General features: G+C 35.6%; 2 protein-coding genes across 4 annotated transcripts; both read left to right on the forward strand.

The window, feature by feature from the left end:
• Positions 1-3,018: 3,018 nt before the first annotated feature.
• LOC109861582 (innexin inx7-like) lies at positions 3,019-7,070 on the forward strand. 2 transcript variants are annotated; one of them, XM_020441288.1, is made up of 7 exons: positions 3,019-3,521; positions 3,799-3,889; positions 4,012-4,084; positions 4,265-4,442; positions 4,806-5,146; positions 6,026-6,216; positions 6,320-6,499. In XM_020441288.1, the coding sequence occupies exons 1-7, from the start codon at positions 3,431-3,433 to the stop codon at positions 6,336-6,338; spliced, it is 984 nt and encodes a 327-aa protein (XP_020296877.1). In that variant the 5' UTR covers positions 3,019-3,430; the 3' UTR covers positions 6,339-6,499. The 2 variants fall into 2 exon arrangements, with proteins under 2 accessions (XP_020296877.1, XP_020296876.1); XM_020441287.1 differs by lacking the exon at positions 6,320-6,499 and adding an exon at positions 6,534-7,070 and having other exon boundaries at positions 3,021-3,521.
• A 7,350-nt stretch (positions 7,071-14,420) lies between these two features.
• On the forward strand, positions 14,421-23,770 carry LOC109861579 (innexin inx1). Of its 2 annotated transcripts, XM_020441283.1 has the most exons (5): positions 14,421-14,930; positions 15,022-16,187; positions 18,539-18,646; positions 19,283-19,438; positions 20,274-23,770. In XM_020441283.1, the coding sequence occupies exons 2-5, from the start codon at positions 15,933-15,935 to the stop codon at positions 20,850-20,852; spliced, it is 1,098 nt and encodes a 365-aa protein (XP_020296872.1). In that variant the 5' UTR covers positions 14,421-14,930; positions 15,022-15,932; the 3' UTR covers positions 20,853-23,770. The 2 variants fall into 2 exon arrangements, with proteins under 2 accessions (XP_020296872.1, XP_020296871.1); XM_020441282.1 differs by having other exon boundaries at positions 14,421-16,187.
• Positions 23,771-24,882: the final 1,112 nt, after the last annotated feature.

Here is a 24,882-nt window from a genome sequence, read left to right on the forward strand (position 1 = left end):
TGAGAGAAGATAAAATTTTATCTTGGCGTAATAATTCAATAAAAGAATGATGTAACGCGTTTTTTTTTTTTTTTTTTTTGATTTCGACGAAAGCGATTGTAAAATTTATAGACCCTGTACATACAGGGCCTATATAAATTTGTTTCATCGCGATATTATGAGAGATAAGAATAATGACACATCACAGTGACAGCAACGTCTAAAAATTCCGAATACTCCCTAAATTTTACTGTAGGTATTAGAAATTCTCGGAACGGCTGATGAATCAAGAGTGACTTTGTGTCTTCGCTTGTGTCTCTCGACGATCATTTCTTCTCAACGGACAGAAATTTCAGCTCGCTTCCGAGAGCGACTAGAAGCCTCGAGAGTTAGCACCCGACACCTTGCATAAGCGCAGGAATATGTAATGCATCCCGTACCAGAAGGCACGTACGGCTTGGGTTGCCGATGCTTTTGTATGCTCGAGTGTCATGTCATAGATAGGTATACATGTATACCGTTCTTCTGATTCGCTCGTTAATAGCTGGATTTGTAATTGGAGCTTGTTTATGCGCCAGTAACGCTCACGGGGAATTAACAGAAGCGATCTTCAATTTCAATTTTAATTGATGCTCGCTCCGACCCGCAATTGTAGTTTTTTTTTTTTCTTAACACGAACTATTTATTATCGATATTAAGATTGACTCACGACGACAAGGAAGAAAAATTGATTCAAGCGCAGAAAATTATGAAAGTTGTTCTTCGACGAATAATCACGTCTCGCAATAAGTCGATTGATGATGAATGGTCACGTGTAATATCACGTTACACCGTCTCGAGGACGTAAAGTCAAAAATAGAATACGAATATGATACATCTCCTTCATCTCCACTTGCCCTCCTTAATTAATACTACAAATAGCCACATAAGCGAGTTGTCGAGAAAGAGAATCCATAAGCCGTTCGAGATTAATTTATTCCACTACTTCCTCCCTCATCCCTCTCCGCTTATCGTTTCTCTTTGTCTCGCTGAATTTAGATACTTGTTGTTTATTCGCGTCACGTTCATCACCGCACACGATAGTATGTTAATTCATTGCTCGGTGACGGACAGAGACTTGCGCAAAATTTTAAATATACGACACAAATCTACTTTTATTCGCGAGAATTTGAATTTTGCGTAATTACAGTGTGATAAAATAATTTGTTCGAGAATCTTACAGCGTACCGTGGTAAGATAAATATTTTTTCAATTAGAAACAAAATTTTATTTCTATCGTACAAATAAAATTTACTTATGTAAAATATGAAAAAAAAACAGGTTTAGGCGGTTGTTTCTTTCATAAAATTATTGTCGCGGTTCCATTAGATCAAAAGAACTAATGTCATCGAGTAAAAAATAAATTATATAAAATTTGTTTATCATTTGTGTGTTATAATACATTTTTAAATGACTCAAAAAGTCTTGACCAAAGAGTTGACCAAAAAGATCTGCGAACGTTCACCTGTATTATTAACGAGTTTGCTCACGTTTTCAAGAGACAAACGAACTCTCACGGTTTCGTCCGATTCTCCAAAAAGCTGTTGCATCGCCCACACAACGTACGTGCCCACGTAACGTGATCATCACAGTTTTATTATTCTGATCTAGTCGTTAAACGTTAGATTACTGTCCGCTCGCTTTAGTATGCAAACCGGCGCGACGAATCGGCATTATGGATGAGCATAAGTTTTTCTTCGAAATAAATACGGCTCGAAGTCACATTGCGTGTAACGAGCGCGTGTTGTTGTGTGTCACAGCTTCCTAATTTATTTGATGTCGTATGAAAGGCCCTTTCACATGATGCAGCTGCACGGCGCGTCGTATAATTGATACCGTATGTAATTGCACACAACATTGTGAGCGTACGATATGTTTCATTCAAAAACACACGTAATCACTTACATTATATTACGTAATCATTTATATTATCATTTATATTACATTTGTCTTCGTTTACAAAACTATTACATGTTTCGAATACGTACATACATACTTAAAAATTTAATAACTATTAAAGGTTAAGTTTTTATTGCATCTTTTGTTGTTGCAATTTCTTTGTATATTTTATACAAATTTAAAAATTACAATGTAATTTAAAATGCAACACATTACGTTGTAAATACCACAGTTTGTTGATTCTTGATAAAAAAAAAAAGACGATTTTTATAGATTTTGCGCAGAATTCGAATATAAATTTTGCCATCACATCACAGAGCTTAAAAGATATTGAGATAAAATAATCTCTCAAAGATTGCTATATTTTTTTCGACAATATTCTCCCGTTCATCATAGATAAGGTAAATTTGTGCTTTTTTACTTTTTCCCTCATCATTGTGAAATATGATCTTTGACTTTTGAAGTGACGTACATACATTCTTTCGTTATCGAGCAAGATGTCAGTTTCCATTGTGTTTCTAAAAATAGAAATGTTTTTTTATCTTTTTTTATAAATAGAACGCTAGATGACTAACGTGTGGAATGTATTACGAGATATTGCGTTTACATTTCTATGGTGTTTGATGATTTAATTTTCTTTTGTTAACCTTTTCGCTCCGGGACTGGTCCATATATGGACCAGCAAGAAAAGCGAACGTAATAGATTTTTATAAGGTCAATTTAATGCACTAAATTTAGGAAAAAAATTGAAAAAAATCCTGGTTACTTCTTTGACCTTCAAAATTAACTTTGAAGAAGGGGGGTAGCAGGTTATTATTAACTTTTTCAGCTAAAATGCGAGGTCAATTTTAAAGGAAAAATCCCCGGAGCGAAAAGGTTAAAATGTATTTCTGTGTGTGGAACACTTTGCCTATTTTATTAGTCATTCATCCGCGACGCTCCCTTGCAATGATAAATCGCAATAATCGGGTTAGAGTTCAACATCTTGCGACAATTATCTACATACGAGACGAACGTATACGAGAAGAACGTTGGTCGAAAATTACCATCACAGTTTCATCAGTTTTGTCGACTCGCGACTCATGACGCGTTTTCACGTCAATCTAATTCCGTGCTATCTGGTTCTCTTATCTTCTCGCCGCGTTATAACACGTCTTAACAATAACAACCTCTTTCTTTGATAATACTTGCGTTCCATAAAGTACAGAGTACTTCAATCATCGTTCCGATAACACAGACAAGAGACATACATTGGTTTTAAGTTTTCAGTATGTTCTCGAACAGTGTTCTATTGGGATTGTTGAGGCGATGTTCGCGGTCGAAACTGAAATCGACTTCCGTTCTTTAACAGTCGCGAAGTCAATCGATGTCGCGCAAGTACAAAAGTGACGTTTGTAAACGAGAACAAATCACAGTGTGTACGTTTTACGGAAAATAAAATTAGAGAATTCGCAATACTTCCGAAAAAATATCGCGCAAGATAATATTCTACTGAATTGTTCTATGTTGCATCATGGCTACTACTGTGTTCGGCGCCTTCTCGGTGCTGAAAGATCACGTTAAATTCAAAGTCAATCAAAATGCAATAGTCATCGACAATCTCGGTAATGGATTTATGTTACTCGAATACATCATGTTTATCTCTAAAGTAGACTAATTGTTCAATACGAATTGAACAATTCACGAATCGGTAGATTCACACAATTACAGTAGAATTATAATAACAGTAAATTTTATTTTCAAGTAATTTGTTGCATTTGACAAAACGTTATATAATACTAACTTATATAACAAATTATATAACACAAATATATATATTTTGTTATAACTTGTATAATTGTTATCACAAGTCAGATAAATGAAAGGAGTGATTGATTACAGTTTTCAGATTACACTATAGAGCCACATTTTTGTTGCTTCTGGTATCAACAATTCTGGTATCTTCTAGACAATTTATCGGAGAACATATAAAGTATGTGCATTGCGCGCGTGTGTGAGAAATAAAAAATATATTAAATATATTAAATATATATATATTTTTTTAAGAACACATTATATTGATAATTTTATAACAATAAATAAATTCTTTAACAGATGTATCACAGACTCTGGTGTGCCACCTAAAGTCATCGAAACCTTCTGCTTTTTCATGTCCACGTACACAGTGGTAAATTTTTTACGTTTTTGTACAAATAAGTGGTGCGAAAAAATGTCTTACTCTCTCTCTCTCTTTGATGAAAACGTTTTTTGTATTAAAACAAAATTTATTAAAAGTGTATATATTACTTTTTTTATTTGAAAAATATCGAAATATTAAAAACAGATGTAACTTTTTTATTTTTTTCAGGTAAAGCACATGAACGCTACCGCGGTATTGGACGGTGAGTTACCGCATCCCGGTGTTGGACCGGCGTCTAAAACCGACGCAATTACACATCACGCTTATTACCAATGGGTGCCTTTTGTTCTTTTCTTTCAAGCACTTTTGTTCTACGTGCCACATTATTTATGGAGAAAAATGGAAGGTCGATTATTTTTTGTTTGACATTACTTTTGTATTAACGCGATTTTTACGTATCGCGCGTCGATAACAAACACATTTTTATCTCAAGTAGCAAGTTAATCGTCTCTTTCTTTACCTTCGTAATCTAATCACAACTGTAGACATTCCACTACTTAATAATGCCATTGCTTACAGAAGTATCTTAATATTTATATTACTATTAACACTTATTTTATATTTTACACATTTAAAGAGATTTCGCACAATTTTTAATAATAAAAAATTCGGAAAAATTACAAAAATATTGCGTGTTTTTCGTCATATGTAGTATTAGACGTACAGAAAATTACGTATTACAATTCTTATAATGAAGAATTAATTTCAGGTGGTCGATTGAACATGTTAGTATCAGGATTACACATGGCAGCATTGTCGCTGCAAAGTGAAACGGAAATAAAGGTGAACGATAAGATCAAAGTGCCGTCAAAGCAGGAACGCGACGAAAAGATACAACAGATACGAATTGGTTTCATAAACCGTTTGCATTTAAATCGTCCGTGGGCATACGGTCTAACTTTATGCGAGATACTGAATTTTCTAAACGTGCTCATGCAAATTTGCTTAATCGACTGGTTCCTGCGTGGAGCTTTTATAAATCTCGGCCCTCATATTCTCAGGCCGCTGTCTAAGGACGAAATAGATCCCCTCGACGTAGTATTCCCGAAGGTAACTGTTTTTCGCAATAAGAGTTGCGATAACTTTGTTTTTTTTAATATTAATTTTTTGTTTCAGGAAATATAAATTGCACACATCAAAATAAAATTTAAATAGAACGTAGTTTTTTTTTTTAATTCTTTATATTAATTTAAATATTTTATAACTTATTTTTGCAAATAAATAACGAATAAATAATTTCTAACAAAGACTAAAGTACTAAAAGAACATTTCGATTTTAAGTGTAAGAAGTTTGAGAGAAAGCGATTTCTCCAAGACAGAAAACTGCTAAACGCAATATTGCATCAAAAATTGCTTTTAATATCTCAATCTGATAATCGATTTGGGCTAGATTTAAAGAAATTGTGATTCGCAGATTTGTCGTCTCGCGGCTTTCTTATTTCAAACCTCCAGCTCAAAACCGATTCTCAGATTGAATCACGACCGATCTATGAGCACAGACTTTAATCGTCCGCTTCCGCAAGTGCCGTTTCCTGTTCTTTTGTGAGAGGAAACTTGAATTTCGTCTTATCAGAAACAGTGTAGAATTCAAAATAGATTAGGTTGTTTACTCAATAAATATGTAATAGACAAGCCCTTTATCATTGTGTTTCAGAAGGAAATAAAATTTTGAAATTATAGATACTTTCACTTATCTGATAACAAATATCCGGGCCGTAAGTTTGCTGCGTGGTGATAAAAACAATAAATGCTCCTATAGTTCATTGTGCGTGTACACACAATGAACGTCACGTAAAAAAAAAAAAAAAAAAAAAACACTTAATTCGATGCAAACCTGACTTTATTAAGGATATCATATCCTATTTTGCAATTATAATATTTTTGCTTACTTTATTAATAATATATATAACGATAATTGTTTTTTTTTAGGTAACAAAATGCATTTTTCACAAGTACGGTCCTTCTGGAACCATACAAAAACACGACGCGCTGTGCGTGATGGCACTGAACGTCGTCAACGAAAAGATCTATGCGGTTCTCTGGTTCTGGTTCATCGCGCTAGCAGTGATAACCGGTTTAGGATTAGTATGGAGAGCGCTAACCATGTTCCTTCATGCCAGGTAGCTAAATCTTCTCGTTCTCACATCGTCAATGTGTCATTTTTTGTAACTTTATTAATTTTTATACAAAAGTTTTTTTTATACGAAATTCGCACACACACAGGTGCGTTCTACGCGTATAAAGATACAAACATCTAAATTTTTTGTATCCTAAAATTGTTACGCTTACCAAAATACCAAATAAATGAGACAAAACAAATTACAGACAACCTTGACTTTCACGACAGAATCACGTAAGTTCGCATCGCGAGACACACACGAACGAAGCAGACGTTATTTATAGACGGATTTTTATCGATGAGTTTTTGTTTGTGCAGAAGTACGTCATTCAACAAATTCGTATTCTCCACGGCTTGTCCCGGAAAGTACAATCCGTGGAACGTACTCAAGGTCACTCACGAGTACTACTTCGGCGACTGGCTGTTTCTCTATTACATAGCCAGAAATTTGGACAACTACGTGTTCAAAGATCTCCTTCAGAGATTGGCGGAGGATCTGGACAGTAGGCGTCACGTGCGTTACAAAATCTCGCAACCTGAAGTTGAAGAGGAACTGATGCTGAAGAAGATGTGAAGATCAATCAAATGTAGAATTAAGTTGCACCCGCAGAGTGAAATCTAAATTTTAAGAAAGTGAAGTCTAATTCTAGATGTAATTTTTGGGGTTTTTTTTTCTCTTTTTCTGATCTTTCTTAATTTTGTTTTTTTAAAGAAGACTAATATATGGATAAATTTAATATATAAATTTGATATTTCAGATAATTATTTACATTAAAAGATACACAATTTCGAATAGTTTATCGACAGGTATAATGTTTACATGTATGTTGAGATCAAAATAAACCATATATATGTATATCTTTTAATGTAAATATTTACTTAGTTTTATATTATATAAATATTATATAAATATTATATAAATATTATATAAATATTATATTATAATATTTATATTATATAACACTATATAAATATTATAGAAATATAAAACTAAGTTTTATATTTAATACATTAATATAATACATTACATAATTAAATTTATTCATTTATTTCGCGCGTACGTCTGTACGTATGTGAGAAATTTTTAAATTTATATATTTATTAGATTTATATGTGAAATTAGATAATAAAACTCGGTTTTTTACGACAAAATACATACAGTTTCAATACGGTGTAGTTGTGGTTGTGCAAGTGTTTTTACAAGTTGATGTCACATTACAGAAATTGTTTGATATCTCGCATCAAAACGCATCAAAATCAAATAAAAAACTAAACATTGCATATCTCCACATGTTGCGTGCAATCGGAAACATATCAATACAAACTGTCGAACGAAAAATTGCCTCTTTACGTTATAAGCGTGCTTTAACACAATTTATCGCAATTGTACAATAATACGTGTTGCGTGCATTGCGAGATTGCATTTGCAGTCATGTGCGCGCAACGCACGACATGACTGGCACCGATCATCTTTTAACTACCTCGTGCGGAGGACTGATGTTTAATCAGTGTGTTATGTCGTGCACATGCACGGAGACGCGTGTACACGCGTGAAATACAAATACGTCCGTGCGTTGCACCGCGCTCGATAAACGACTCGACAATCGTCCGGATCGTTACGTTGTTAAGATTCTCTGATTGGAATTGTGTGTGCCGTGGCCTACTATCGGCTCTAGTCGCTGTTTCGATATAATTACGTTGGTGTCCCTCGGTTACGTTACGCCTCTCAGGCTTTTTACGACGCTCGTACAAAACCGCTAGAGTCATTCAAAATTATTTACTGCACTCGAACAAAAAAAAGATAACAGTCAGTCACAAATTTCATTCTGACTGAATTCTCACACGATTTGTGGGATATAAATTGTGAAAAACAATTGCTTCGAGAGAATTTTGTTCGACGGCTGAATAGTTTTGTCATAACACGCATTATAAATACAATATTGTATGAATAATACAACATGAATAATTTATAGAAATTTTTTGTTCGTAAAAATGATGAATAAAAATTGTCTATCTTGAATATTAAATAGTTTGTTAACAATTCTCTCTATCGGATTGTTAAAATTTATTCGAAGTCTTCAAGAAAATCCACTCCGCGTTTCTTTAGAGCTGGCTTTTGTTTCGTGATGCGGATGCAACGAGAAACCCGAGAGTCCGGGAGCTGTGCGGAATCGCGCGTCACACGGCCGAAACTCATTATCCTCTCAGTCGGGGAAATGAGGAGAGCGAGACGAGAGAAGAAAAAGAATGACATACCGGAAAGCCTTGTACGCTTGGACTTTGAGCTTCGAAGTATAAGCCGATCCAAAACGGCCATTTATTTTCTACTTCATAACGCGCCGTTCTTACATTGCACACTGGCCGCGTTTATGATCGACTGACCAAGTCAATCAATCGAACGATATCTCGAAGTTTACAGTGCGGTCTTTCAGAAACAATGGAGTTTCTAAAAGGAAAACGGGTACTTATCATACTTTCCTAGCGTATCGAGCAGATATCTAGAACTCGTATATCCTCGACGTAACTACAAAGAGAACGCAAATGGAAATAAATCAATAGAAACAATAAAATAAATCCAACACGACACTCTTGTATTATTTTTACTTTTAATTATTATATTTGCTCTTTTTTTGACTGTGAAGATGAAAGAAGATTTTAAAAGAAAATTTTGTAGATTAGAGTCCAATTAGCGCGAACAAAAGTTGACAGATGATTTCCTGAAGAGAATTTTCGAAAAGAGTTTATGGAACAGATAATTCTGTGCGAAATAATAGTAAAACTTTTTTTATTTTATATTTTACCACAGAGAAGAGACAGAGACGTAATAATTTGGAAAATATCTGTCTTATTCATTAAAAACTGTTTAATTAAAACCGACCGATTTAAAAATTAACACTTTATCAAACTTGTAGTTACTTTAAATTGAATGTACTGCAATAAAGAGCAACACATTTCTCTTAGTTTGTTTTATTTATGTAATTCTTAGTTAATTACACGATCTCAGTTTATCTCAAAGACAAACAGTATAACTTTGCTTCTTTAAATACCGTCAATTATTCTTTGTATAAACAAGCACGTAATAAACGAATGTTGTTACGCGTTCGTTTAAGCTCGAACCACGTGCGCTAGTAGTAACACATGTTGTAACCTAAGTCTTCTAATGTGACGAACAGTCCTACCAAGCGTCATTTTTAAAAAAATATCAATTACTCGGAAAGTTACAGAAAGAAAGACGATACTAGGCGACGACCGGAAAAATCTAGAAAACGGGGATATGTTTTTTCAGAATGGTAATCTTTACATCATCCTCATATTACTTACACGCTACACCAACATCTGGTCACTTCTGGATAACGGTCGTATTTGAGTTTCAGAAAAAATAATGATAACAATTTAATAATTTCAACACTTCAATGCTTTTTTAAGCGAAGAAACATACACGTACGTACTGTAAATAAATTTTGTCACTTCGTGACATTTATTGTTTTAAGAGCAAGATTTGTTTTTCTATTGTTTACACATCGTATCTTTGTGAGAAAATTTATACGTAATACATGTGTGACGCAAAATCGTCTCACATTTTGTGTATAGAATATAAAATCTAGTTTAGAGTTTAGTGACGAATGTGTGTGTGTATGTGTATGTGTGTGTGTGTGTGTGCGCGCGTGTGTGTGTCAGCCTCTCAACACCATAAACGCGCGCAGAATGATGCACTGCGCATTCCAGCGCGTCGTACGTCTCTCGACAATGCTTTCGTTTATCTCGCAAATGCACACGGAGATGTGCGCAAGATAATCCAGCAAAAACATCCGTTATGAATAAGTCACCTCTTGGGACAAGCGTATTTTATTCCGCGCATTCTCTTCGTTTCTTATTGCACGATAACATTCATCTTTTTCTCAACTACATTTTATAGACGTGTACCATAACACAGGCATTAACGTCACTCCGTGTGGAGCAACAGGTTGTTCGTTATCTATCTAGAACGCCAGATGTACAACACTCGATTGATGTCCCTTTTATATTTCGCCGATTTTGTTTTACGACGTTCGCGACGACTGAGGTTAATTGTGTCATTGCAGATTGTAAGCTCTGAGCTAATCAAATATATAATTATAAATAATGTACTCTCTTTACGATGATTATACGTTTATCAAACAAATTTTCTAAGCTCGTGAAAGTTAATTCACACCTGGCGAATAGTTTGTAAGATCAATGCGAACCAATGTGTTGGATGTACGTATATATTTTATAATATATTTTTAAACGTGCAAATACACTTGCGTATTCGCGAATTGATTTCAATTCACGGAATGCGGAAACTCCGGGTTCGATTTCTGACCAAAGTGCGTTTTTCGCAATGGATTATTTAAATCTTGTAGAAGGATAAAATAGGTAATTTATATACTGGAGATGTCAAATATTAAACATCTTGAATGCATTTTTTCGAATGGAAATCGATTCGAATTTCCAAGTGTTGACTACTTTACACGTTTAAAAATATATTTGCTTTCAGCACATTGGTTCGTATTGACATATAAAATTATCTGCTAAGTTATATAAAGATAAAATTTATTATATTTCTGATTATAATATTTTTAATTAAAAATATCTCACGCGCAATTGTAATATCATTGGACGATTTATGTTATATGATTGTGTGGACTTTTAGAAAAAAACATAAACAAATAGAAACTGATCTCTTTAGACCAAAACTGCTTCAGACGAACGAAATATAAATACGCCTTTGTAACATTGATGTGATTGAGTTATAGCGGTTCTCATCTTGTAGCTTTCCAGCAAACCGGTCTCACAGTTTCTGTGTAGCACGCGTCTGTGAGAAAGATTGGCTTGGCCGGTTCTTCGTATGCGAGACGAATTACTCGACTTAGCTGGTTCGTCGAAAAACGTATCGAAAGTGGACATTAAGAGACTAGACGTGAAAGGATTGTCGAGAGGCCAACAACCTCGACAGACCTAACAAAAAGTGACTCTGATTATTATTTGTTACGAAAGACTAACAAGCGAGTTATCGATCTTGACATTTTATCACACAATTTACATGTGTATATACTAGAAAATTTAAATTATATATTACTTGTTTACTTCTCTTATATATTGAAATTAATTCTTCGCGGACGGACCTCAAAAATGACGAGTCAGACTGAGTCTGTGTGACGCAACTTTCAAAATCAAATATCTCAGCGAAAAATTAATTTTGTTTTCAATTGTGTTTGTTTTTGTTTTTAATTAAAAACTTTTAACAATTCTGCGTTAATAAAAAAAAAAAAAAAACAAATTGAAGAAATCTCTGGTAGTTTTGAAGATAAGCATTAAAAAAACTAATTCTTACTAGACGCGCAATTTTTGAGTAGACTGTCCGCAAAGGAAGTCAATAAATATATATGTACGATTATAACGTATATACATATATTTTTAAATATATATTCTTATTATATAACTCACACACAATATGTTCGCTCGTTGCATAAGATATACAGCGAGATGTTTCTTGTTGCGTCATCTTGCTCATTCTGGTCTACCGATCGCGTCACTACAATAGAAGCGACGAAAACCATAACGGCACGGATGCGGCGAGTTCGCGGATGTGACGATGACGAACGCACACAAGCAATCTGCACATGGAATAGAATTTGCATGAATGGAATCAAATTCGTAGTAAAATCTCACACTAGCTTATACAAAGTTTTTTTATAAGACCGAGTCACACGTTGCAATTTTCACACGAAGCATATACACGCTCATGAGCATGTTACTCATGTGATGTGTGTACAATACTTTGTAACGAGTCATGAGTGTGTGTGTGTGTGTGTGTGTGTGTGTGTGAGCGTGAGAGAAAAATCAAGTCGGATTAAAGTTTGCTACAAACTGTGGGAAGATGAAACAAATCCTTTAACAGATAACACGCTATATAATCGAAACTGTTTTGCATTTTGCAAAACATGCACAAGAGTGTATCGTGTCTTTTCGCACTGCTTCACATATATAATTAAAAAAAATGTGAACACTTCTCATACAGATTTTCACAATATTATGTATTTGATAATTACAATTATCAAATTAGGCCAATGAGAATATTATGTATTTGATAATTACAATTATCAAATACATAATATTGTGAAAATCTGTATGAGAAGTTTTCACACTTTTTTTAATTATATATGTGAAGCAGTGCATAAACAACAGTGTTCTGATTCTCATTGGGCTAATCTGTTTATCATCTTGATTGATCAAGCAAGCGAAACACGCCGAGATATTTTTGAAGGATTTTTATATATTTTGACCGGTTGGTTTTTTGAAACACACAAAACTAAATCCTTGAAAAAGGATTATCGAAAAAGACATGTAATTGAAACGCAACAACTTGTAAAGAGATTGTGAGAATGCGTTGCACAGACACGTCACACGATCATTTTTCTTGGAAAAATTTTTAATTTCCTGCAAACCAGCTTTCAAGCTCAAAGCGTTTGTCGGTCTCACGATTTATGCGCAGTCTTACATGAGTGTCATTTATATATTGCACCTCATATGTACAGACATTTTACACTAACAATGAATTTATATACGTATTAGTTTTACATTTTTTATATATTATTCTCTAAAGTATATTAAACTTCAAAGTAATAAACTCGCGATAATCATCTGAAGGTTTATTATACTTTTGAGCGAGATTTTCTCTTGAAAATAAGAACTACATTGGCGTTCATAATGGAAGGTTCAGACGCAGAGGCAAAAACGCAAGGATAATTTAGAAAGCTGCCTCTTCGGGAGATTCAAGGAATGAGAAGGAACTTCTCAGAAGCAAGCAAGTGTTCTTTTATAAACTGAAAGTTTTCGTTGTTTGATCAATTCGTTTTTACATTGCAATTTTAAAGTTGTTTTTGGCTGTACAAATATGTATACGCAGCGTCACAAAACACACGACAATTGTTGCATTTTAATGCAGTTTTGGAAGATTCTTCCAATGTTTTCACAAAAATGTTAAATTAGATTTAAATGTATATTAAACAACAATTCAAAATCTTTCTCTTGTGAGAGCTATTATTCTTCAGAAATTATTTTTACTTTTTAAATAATAAATATGTTGACTTGATTTTGTTAATTTTTTTATATGAATTCATTTTATTAATTTTTTTATATAATATTTACTTGATAAAGTGCACACGCTTGCGGGCACATCTCAAATGGTATATATTTGTACTTCCGAGCAATATTTTGCGCCACACCTTTCTTTAAATATATGCAGCTACCACATTCGTGTTATTCTCGTACCATCTTCGTTAATGTTTTTACGCGTCGTTAACAAATACAAAAGTTACTGCTGATTGAAACCGCACAAATGACTTTGAAATGACTTGCTTCCTCGAAATGTTGAATTATGTAATGCGAATGTAGTAATTCTGGTTGGAGAACATTAGAAACCAGTTAGTCCAATGAAGCTTTACGCAAGGTATGAGATTTTTTATCGTAAAATAAAAATTAGCTGCGCATATTTTTCAAATTATTTCTAACATACACTCAGGAAATATTTAAAAACAAAATTCAGACTATCATATTTTTAACGAAATTTTACATTAAATTGCAATCAAAAACCAATCACTTTTATACTTTTTATTATCAGTTTCGTAATGCAATACAATTATTTAATTTAGATTATTTAAACCTGACCTATTCTAGAAATAATTTTTCTGACTTCTCTTGTCATTACATGTTCATCTAAAACTTTCCGCTGTGACCGATATAGAATAACAGATGTCATAAAACGTAGTTTAAGCGGGTTAAAGCAAGCAGTTAGGGTAACGCAAGCTCGAACTAAATATCTCTCTCGTTTCTCGTTCTCCCTTCGGGAGCCCCCCGAAGGGGGACCAGACAGCGTCAACGCCGCATAGCAGGAGGGGTTCTTTATTTTCTATTCCCCGAATCGACCAAATGCCTCTGTAAAAAGGATGACCGTGGTAACGGTAGTGACGCCGGATACAGTACACCATACAATGCGTCGACGCATTGTAGCGCCTATTGTAGGGAGGGGAAGTGCTTCTCCCCTTCCCCATTCTCTCGTTCGATCCATCCCTCCCCGAGTATGACTCGCTCGCCGCCGTACCGTCGGTCTTTTGATCCTCCGGGGATCCGCGTACCGTTTTCCCTCCACGCTCCTCTTCTAGTTCGCTTGATGACACAACACAACCTGACTTCTCGTCAGTCGTCGTTCAAGATATTGTTACGCGCGCACGCTTTTACGTACGCCAGCGCTCGCCGCAACATTTCCTGCGAGAAAAACTAAGGAGCTGGAAGGAAGGAGCAATTTGTTTTCCCCCTCCTTTTGCAAACAAAAAAAAAAGAACGGAAAACGGAGCATCTAGGGGGCATCGGCGCGCCTTGCCGCACAATTTCGTTTCGAATCGTGCGCGCATAGAGGCGCGAGTGGAGAGGAAGGGACAAAGGGGGACTTTGAAAGGGGATGGGGACGGTGAGTGAAAGAGAGACGGAGAGAGGGGAAGGGCGGTCGGTGTGATTGACAGTTGGTAGTTAGTGTCGCTTCCTCGATACGCGACGGCAGTTTGTATAAGTTGTGCACGTTGGCGTTGCCGAAAGTGCCTTTTCGTTCTCCCGGTGTTTCTGTAAGAAAAAGAAGAGGGGTAGGGTGAGAAGCAAAAGAGGGAAAGATTATCGTTTTTTCGAGTAAAATAAACATTGGTTAGCGCAATTGCAAGTTCATCTTGACACACGCAACAAAAATTTCCGTTCAAGTCGAAAAAAGTTGAAAAAATCGCAACCTCTGTTTCAGAATTTTAACTTTTCTAGCGAAGTCTCAGGCAAGAGAATAATTGAAAAAAGAAGTCAAAGCGGAAGCGACAAAATATAGAGATTTCAAAGAAAGCGGAAAGAGCGGCGGAGCGCGCGAAAACTCTCGTTCTCTCTCTCTCTCTCTCTCTCTCTCTCTACGTTTCATTGGCTTGATTGCTAAATGATTGACGCGAAACGTGAGAGACGTGAAACCGCCAATCTCTCGCAGAAGGAACTGGAACACACGTTGCGAACTCGTCCAACGTGGTTCGGTGACCGATCTCGCCCGTAGAAACATCGAGGGAAGGAAGAAGAAGGATCCGTGGCGAGAGAGCGAAGAGAAAGGAGAGGAGACAGAGTTACGGCGGAAAAAGAAGGACGGCGAAAGAAGGGCACGAGCGAAAGGGAAAGACGAAGACAAAGCGAGAGGAGGCGAAGAGAAGGGGCGCTGTGTGCGTGTGTGTGTGTGCGGCGACGGCGCGACGGAGCGTCTGAAGAGAAGGTAGGACGGAAAGACGGGTGAAGAGAAAGGAGGGAGGCAGAGGAGGTATACCCCGCGTGTGGACAAACGTGCATTCTCGTGTATGCTGGCTCGTGTGTCTCTCTCTCTTGTTTCGTTTTACTGCTTTCGTTCGTACGAGAGCGTGCGTTGGATGAGCTACGCTCGTTAGTGCCGGTTGATGGTATAACGTCTTCGTGATCCGTCGTTGTGAAACCGTTGTAGAATTTGCCGAAGAACAATATTGAAGCTACAAGAGAGAGACTTTACTTTCGCGCGTCTTCGAAGTATCCTCCTTTCCACGTGGTTGGTATACCGGTTGCGGCTGTCTTCAAGGGGTTGTTGCGGGAACCCCCCTGTTGTGCGTCGACGTTTGTCTTCGTAGATTGAAGAAGCTTATCAAGGACGCGACCATGAGTCTGTATAAACTTCTAGCGGGGCTAGGTCAGTATCTGAAGCGACAGGAAGTCGGCACGGACTCTATGGTGTTTCGGATGCACAATATCTTCACCACCGTGCTGTTGTTCACGTGCTCGGTCATACTCACGGCCACCCAATACGTCGGTAATCCGATCACCTGCCTTGTCGAGGGTTTGCCCAAACAAGCTGTCAACACGTATTGTTGGATAACATCCACCTTCACGATGCCGGACGCGTTTGATCGACAGGTGTGTGTATATATGTGCGCGATCTTCGATTGCCGCGACAAACGATTTTCCCGCCTTCCGTTCATTCACGTACGTTTTCGAAGTAAACAGTTATCACACTTCTTGCCCTTCCTCCCGGTATCGGCAAACGTTGAAACAGTCATGTAACACACGTCGACGATTTACATTAAAATCGTCAAGTTTTACCGTTTAAATTTTATCTGTGCGTTGAAAAAAGACTCTTGTATGTCAAGGCGGACTACCTCTACATTCGGAGACGACTGCTATTCATGGCGTTGTGCTAGTAACGCGCACAATGCAAATAAGAATATTTTGTATTAATTGGCAATTAGCTTATCTCAAAATGAGTCTCGATCTCAATAATCGAATCTTTTACGTCGAATCTTGGGAAAGTTTTTGCTTCAGATTACTTTGATTTGCAATTATGAAAAATTAATTGAAAACACACCGCATTATCGAGAGATTTGTTTATTCAGCTTAGGATGATTTCTTGGCCTATCTTAAATTTTATCTTAAAAAAAAAAAAAAAATACATTTTTATAAAAAAACTTTTCCTTATTAACTATTTATATCGACGAGTCTCGAAGAGAAGCCAAACAAATATATATAACACTGTGCTCAGTTAAAGTTATCGCAATATGGAAATCAAGTGTTAATTATTGTCGGCGAACACTTAATTTTATCAAAGCTTGTGCGCCTTCGCAAAAAAGAGACTCGTTGACTTTTTCTTTTTTCGATGAGTGTTTCGAAGTCGTAATTACAGACAGTCGCGGTTAGGAGAATTAAAAATTGTTTTATATCACGTAAGCATTTTTTAATGTGAACAGAATAAGATTCACAAAAACTGACTTTAAATCTGTGATTATTGTATTATGAAAAAAAAAGTTACATAAACACAAATATATCTGGAGAGAAGATATAAGAAAAACTGATAATAATTCTATCTTTCTGAAATACATATTTTATGATTCAGGTAAAATTTGATAAGATATGATATTTTCTCCTAGAAAATATCATATCTCCAAAAGAGTTTTGTTCTCGGTTGACTTTAGAAAAAAAAAAATCTCATTTTTTCTCTTGACGTTAAGCAACAAGTTATAGCTGTATTCTATATTTATAATTGCATTTCATTTATTTTTTTGTTTATATTAATGGTTTTTTCTTGACTGTCCTAAGTGTATTTACACAGATTCACGTTACAAAGTTTTTCGATCCTGTTGCATCACACTCGCGGCTTTTGATACACGATACGGTTCGGGCCCTTAATCGAGATATATTTTTCGCTGTTTACAGCTTTGTAATATCTCAGTAGCGGGTGGTAATATAATCGGTATTTGATTTCTTACACGCGATATGTAGTTCTTGTTATTTCGTTCCTTTTTTTTTTTTTTTACGTCTAGAGTTTGATGTTTTACAGCGATATAGAGTGTCGGCGAGTGTATAGTTTACGGATATAGTTACGGTATCGCTTCGGGTAGTTTTATTATAAAAGGATTTCCGATTTCACTTCTGTAACTTTATAAATAAACAACGTTTTTCCCGTTCTTTGGGACTAGTTTTGACTAGCTTTTTTTTTTTTTCTAAAGTCAACCGAGAACAAAATTCTTTTACTAGGAGAAAATATCTTATCTTATCTTATCTTATCTTATCAAATTTTATCTGAATCATAAAATATGTATTTCAGAAAGATAGAATTATTATCAGTTTTTCTTATATCTTCTCTCCAGATATATGTACATATGTATCATTCTTATATATTTATATCATATATTAGATATGTATTAAACTTTTTTAAATATATAGGAATATATTTTTTCTTTTCTTTTTTGAAACTTGTGTTATACGGTGTCTTTGTCACTTTTACGCACTTTTATTTTATAGCCATTAAAAACATAGTTTGACTGTGCGTGTTTTCCGTATATCGCTATTTATTTTAATTTAATATAATCGTATCAATTAAAGATTTCTTTTTTTTTTTTTTTTTTTGCATTACACTTATCTTTTATAAATAACATGTTTTTCCGTTGTACAAGCAAAAAATACACTGCGGCGTCGACGTTCTTCGAACAAAAAACGAAAGCGCGCTTGTAATGATGATGATTAATATTTTTTCTACGTGACAATATACATATATTATTGATATAATTAGCTAATGCTTGTGCCCGCACAAAAGAATGTTCACATAATAAGCGCGGTATCGCATTAACATAAAAGACTGTATACACCGAGCTATTATTTCTCGCGCTATCCAATGCGCGAGAGGAGTCAAATTGCGCGTACGTGAGTGCAGTGGCTGCATTACGGCGCGTCATCGCGTATCATACGACTAAAGAGGTATCGTGTGTCCCCAGGTCGGCTTAGAAGTTGCTCATCCAGGAGTCGCGAACGATTTCGGAGATGTTGAAGCGAGAAAATATTACACTTACTACCAGTGGGTCTGCTTCGTGCTGTTCTTCCAGGTAAGCGGCTTTATCGGCGATCTATCACACGTGCGATGCACGTGCATGCGCAACGCAACAGAAGAAGAAGACTATCATCTCTCTTCCCTTTCCCCACTCTCTACCTGGTCTCTTTGTGTGTCCATCTGTTTGTCTTTCTACTAACCGCACGTTTAATCTTTTATATCTCTGCTGACTGTGACGCGACAGCTCGCGTAAAGATTTACACACGTGCGAACTCGCGTGTGGTCGCTACTTGGTCTCGAATATCTTTTTTATACGGAGTTTGACTTTCGTTTGATCCGAGATGTTTTGCCGCCTTAATGCAATTTTTCTCTCGCTCATTTACATGTATCGAACTTCTTAACAAGGTGTCAGTATATGTTTGTTCGGCAAATCAAATCTGAATCATAACACGTGTATAAATGATGGATTTTAACCACGACGAGAGAATGTCATATGTAAGGAAGTAGAGAAAAAAAGAAGATAAGATTAACAATGTATAAATATACACATATATATATATAAACGTGCTTTGATCTATCCTTGTACATTTTTTAATTCTCGAGTTTGTTCAACATCAGCAATGTTGGATTTAACATCGTCACGACACTTCCTTCCGGAGTATTTATTTAATTAGCCATGTTTTTATTGCAGGCGCTTTTCTGTTACGTGCCGCAATGGTTGTGGAATAACTGGGAAGGCGGGCTGATGCAGGCGCTGGTCATGGGATTGAATTACGGAATAGACGAGAAGGAAAATATAGAAAAAAAGAAAAATACTCTCATGGAGTACTTGCGGCTGCACATCAAGGTGAGCAATTGTATTAAAATCCATTAATTTGCAAATAAACGTATATCGAATTTCAAATTTTCCTCTTGGCAAACAAAATGTTTGTATGATTTCTAATTGTCCGTGAAAAATCCGAAAGGGAATAGAAAGTCGATCTATCGCTTATTGATAAGCGCGTATCTCTCGCTGCTGGTGGTCGCTTGATAACCGGTTCTCACTGGTTCGTTTTTCACATACATCGCACGTGTGTAAGGTTTTGCCATTAGATGTTGCTTATCTTAGAGTGTTTTCAAAACATATCCGGCTACTATATATGTCTAGGTTTATAAGAACAACTATTATTTAATTCTCTTTTTTTTTTGGTGGACATAAACATGTTCAACAGGTGGTACGTAGTATCGTAAGGATTAAATTCTTAAGAAAATAATTATGTGTGTGTGTGTGTGTAATCAATCACTCTTCCAAAACTTCAAAAATAATTAATTTGAAAAATTAAATTCTTACGATTTCACAAACATAGATACAAAAAATTTCAAATATGGAAAACAATACATTGATACATGCTAATGTGATCTAACGTGGTTGTGTTAAGATAGAATTTTATTTTTCTTACGCACACATCTAGATCGCATTCTGTGTATGCGCAATACATGTATATTCGATAAACAAATTAGTACACGAGAAGTTACGCAGCTGTTTAGGCGGAATAGAGGACGAAGAAGTCGAAGAGGGCACATGTATGATGAGATAGAGAGAGAGAGAGAGGAAAGGCGCGAGAGGGAGACGCCCGCGTTAAGTTCAATTCGCCCTCATTGAGTCCAATTTGCCTTAATTCAGCAACAAATTGTGCTTTCAGTGTCATAACACGTACGTGTATCGGTACTTCGTCTGCGAGGCCCTTTGTCTAATCAACATATTCGCTCAGCTTTACTTTATGAACCGATTCTTCGACGGCGAATTTCTCAGCTACGGTCTACGAGTGCTACAGATGTCGGAAACGCCGCAAGAGGAGCGAATTGATCCCATGGTCTACGTGTTCCCGCGAGTCACCAAGTGCATCTTCCACAAATACGGTCCTTCGGGCACGATACAAAGACACGACTCACTCTGCATTTTGCCGCTCAACATCGTCAACGAGAAGACGTATATTTTCATTTGGTTCTGGTTTATTTTACTAGCTATCATGCTGATCGGTCTGATAGTTTACAGAGCGACCATCATTTTCGTGCCGTTAGTACGATCGAAACTGATGCATCTTTCGGCGAGATTGCTGCCGATCGAGATCTGTCGAAGCGTCAGCGCAAAAGTCGACCTCGGCGATTGGTGGATACTTTACATTTTGTCGTCTAACATGGATTCTCTGATTTACAGAGATTTTCTTATGGAATTTACAAAAAAGATGGGCAACGCCAGCTCGAAGGCTATGACCGCGTAAAGAGTAAAGCATTTTCGTTTGCCGTACATGTATAATAAATATGAGAATTATAATTAGTTTAAAATTAAAGAACTGATTCTCACATCGCGGCAAGCTTTTGTTTTTCTCTCATTCGCGCGTTTCTGCATCTTTGCATTATTGCTATATCAGAGAATTCACCTTAATGTTTAAATTTTTTGTACAAGTACTTTATTAACAACTACTGCGTAGTATTATGTTACGCGAAAAGAATTGCGAAATTTAATTTGGGCTTGATTTTGGTTTTGATTCGGATTTGATTTAACATATTGTTGTCTTATGTTTAAAACATAAAATGCAACGCTACTCGATATAAAGTGTAAAGAAAAACAAAGAGATATAAATAAATTTATTACTTAATATTTTTTTTTGTTTATTAAAACTTCTTTGGAAACTTAGAACAATATCTTGAATCGTGTGCGTGTAATTAGTCCTTTCTCGCGTGTGAAATACAATTTAAAAAATAAATTTATACAAATTTATACAAATTTTGACAGAAATAATCGAACAAGTCTTCTTTCCTAAAGTTGGCGTTGCCATAAGAAAGAAAATAGCTTCTACCGTTGAAACTGTTTGAAAAAAATGCTTTGTGGAATAAAATTAAAATTGCAATAAGAAAATGAGAACTTATCAGGAAAATAGTTTTGTATTTAGAATAACACAAATTAAGGTGAATTGGGATAGATGATTAGACGTACAAAACACACCAATTGAACGAAAGTATTATCTCGAAAAATGATATTCCAATTTGGTAAGACTGTAAGCAATGCCGAAATATATCTATGTTATATACCCGTCATGTATATATAATAGACATAAGGGTGTTTTACGAGTTTTTATTATTATTAGTAATATCATTAGTATTATTATTATCAGTGGGGCAGAATATATATAGAGTTAATGACGAGCATATACTGTCTTTTCAGAGAGAAAGGTCTGCGGTCTGCGCATAGGGATGGAATAATGGACAGAGTGGGGAGATCGTTGCGCGCTACGCAGTGCCGTATATGTAAATACGATACAATCGGGCGCTCAAACAATTCCCTTTTTTTTTTTTTTTTTTGTAACTATTGGGCTCGAACGTCCGCCCATTTACCACTCTGCTATTTACAGAATAATGGGCACTGCACGGACAGTACAGCGCTGAGAAATGGGGGGCTTTCTCCGCGTCCCGTCGGAGGGACGATGCGCAGGACGGACGAATTTGCGTCGGTCCGCGAACCTTTCTCTCATTGAAAAAACAATAGTATTGTGCTTACGAAGATGTTAGACGACTTAAAAAAAAAAAAAAAACAAGGATACACAGTTTTTGTTTCTAGTTACGTATTTTCTCTCTTTTCTGTCTCTTTAAAAACGTCAGATTATTGTAAATCTTACACTTTAAAATAGAGATATTTTGATTAGAGATCTGACATATATTTTGATAAGATTGTTGGATTAGAGATCTGACATATATTTTGATAAGATTGTTGGATTAGAAATCCGATATATATTCTTTTATAAACACACATATCTCCGAAGAAACCACACATTATCGTATTAGTGTATAAGATTACTTTTATTATGTAAAAGCGTTTCTTTTATAGGCGTTTGCGAATTGCTCAAAGCATATTACATAATAAAATGTTTCTATCGACTTTCAAGTCTGCGGCACGCGATAGTTTTTCGCATGCGAGCTTCAGAACTTCATCAATAGTGTTTTGATGAAAATTTGAAGAATCCGTCAAATCGCTTCGCGATGCTCTCACAACGCAGAGAGAAAGAGAGAGAGATGCATCGCGTGCGCCGCAGGCTTTGGTTCTCGTGAGTCGCGTTCGCGAGAATTCGGTTCGTCGATCGTTAACAATCTTGGAAAAATTGCGGCAGATTAAAGCGATCGCTGTTTGCATAAAATGACCGACGAAGTTGTAATTCTAACACACACGTGTGTGAATAGTATAATTGTGGTATTCTTAGCGAACGTTTACTCACGTAGCGGAGCAGGATGTTTTACGAACGACATTACACGTCATTCTCTAAGTATGTCAATTAAGAGAAAAGAGGCTGCATACGTTTGATAAATGCTTTGATGTCACACACTAACCTTCGTTATAATATAAGTTCAAGAACTCTCAGTTTTGATTTGATAACAGGATCTTTAATTAATTTGACATTGAGGTTTCTTCAATTGATCCGTATACAATGGAAGCGTTCGTAATCTTTATTCATTGTATCTTAACTGTTGAAATAATCTCTATGTTTTATTTTGCGAAAAATCAATTTCAAATATATCGCAAAGATCGTTTTGTTTACAAATTAAAATCGAGAATTCTCGTCATATTTGGTTTTGATGTAAGAAATACTTTTAAAAGTAAGTTTGTTTTGCACTCATAACGGCGGTGAGTGAATTATTATCGCGTTATAAGTTTTGTTACATATATGGTCGAGAGAAAAAGCTCACCTTGTACGCGATGTGCGTGGTTGTATATTTTCGCTGCCAAATGCATCATCTTCGAATTATGCAAGTAACAAATTGCACAGCTTCGCAATATCGTTCGCACTAATTACCACAGAAATTGTGGCGACCAAACATATCATAAAGTAACTTTTTTTTTAATCGATTTCTTTTCATATGTGTATCTCTCATATCTGTTACTTTAGACAAGATGTGATAAAGACAGAGATAACACATTTGAGAGATTAAAAAAAAAGTTTTTTTTCTGGAAAAGAAAGATCTTTGTGTGTTACGATTCTGAAGATTCTTTTTCACCTATTTGTGTTCTTTTGTCGGACAACATCTGTTGTCAGACAAGAATCCACATAGAATCGTGAGAATTGTTCATTCACAAATTCTTCAATACTTTAAGATTTATTGTGTGTATGTATGAATATTATGAATAATAAATCATGAACAATCTGAATTTTCTTTACATCTTTCTCTGTTTTGAGACTTTAAAAGTTCATTGACTCGCCATTTAAATACTGTCGTGCTGCCACCCTACTATCGTCAAAAAGAACCTCGAGAGCGATCACGTTCACTGTGATGTAAAAACTTTTGATGTGTGAGTCCGCGCTACGTTCAGTTTTTGATATCAGTGTTCGTATTGGCTTGATCTAAATTTAAATAACGCGTAACCGAGGTAAACTTACATACCGACAATCTTCGTGGACATGGGTTCGTTAGGTACCAATATGCACCACTGCAGACATAGCGCTGGCAAACAGGGAGGAAAAGCGATACCAGCAAATTATTGGCCGTGGCTGCTTTCAGTTTTATCAGAGACCGGTCAGGGCTATGTGATAAACTAATAGTTTTTTCGCCCTGTAAGCCAGCGCTATGTCCATGGGTGGTGCACAGTGGCAACTACGTAACCATGTACACGAGCGACTTGTCGGTGCGCTATGTCCAAATGTGAACATGGTTCTATTCCGCGTTAAGTCCACAGAGTGCGGTTCTATATATATATATATTCTGTGCTATGTTCACGAATCCACCTGGTTACACTCTTCAGGTGTGTGAGTACTCGAACGTGGATTTGATTTTGGAATTATTTAAATGATCGATCTTGTGATCAGAAGATGAGGAAAGAGAACAGAAAAGGATAAGAAACAACATTGCAACTTTTCACACAATGTAAATGTGATATTCAAGAAAAGACGTAATAATCAAGAAAAGAATATTATTTTAGCGCGAACAGCATCAGAATTCATGAAGTGTATCATCTTCTTTTACATCATCATTTGCTGCTCTTTGCTTTGTAAATTTTATTTTATTTTTTTAAAAACACTACATAGATATGTATAGACACAAAAAACATGTATATTTTACAAAGATGTTTTAACGTACACAAATATATGTGTCTGAAAAGTTGCATTTCCAAGAAGTATACCTTTTACTGCTTTATTACAATTCTTTATAAGTGTGTTTTCAATTTTCNAGTTTCATATTACAATTTTTTATACATTACAATAAAATACAATAGTATACATATATTACATATCAAACATACTATAATAATACATAGTTGTGTGT

Source organism: Pseudomyrmex gracilis, unplaced genomic scaffold (genome assembly GCF_002006095.1).
Source record: "Pseudomyrmex gracilis isolate BER0280 unplaced genomic scaffold, ASM200609v1 scaffold_847, whole genome shotgun sequence".
In the NCBI taxonomy this organism is placed as follows: domain Eukaryota; kingdom Metazoa; phylum Arthropoda; class Insecta; order Hymenoptera; family Formicidae; genus Pseudomyrmex; species Pseudomyrmex gracilis.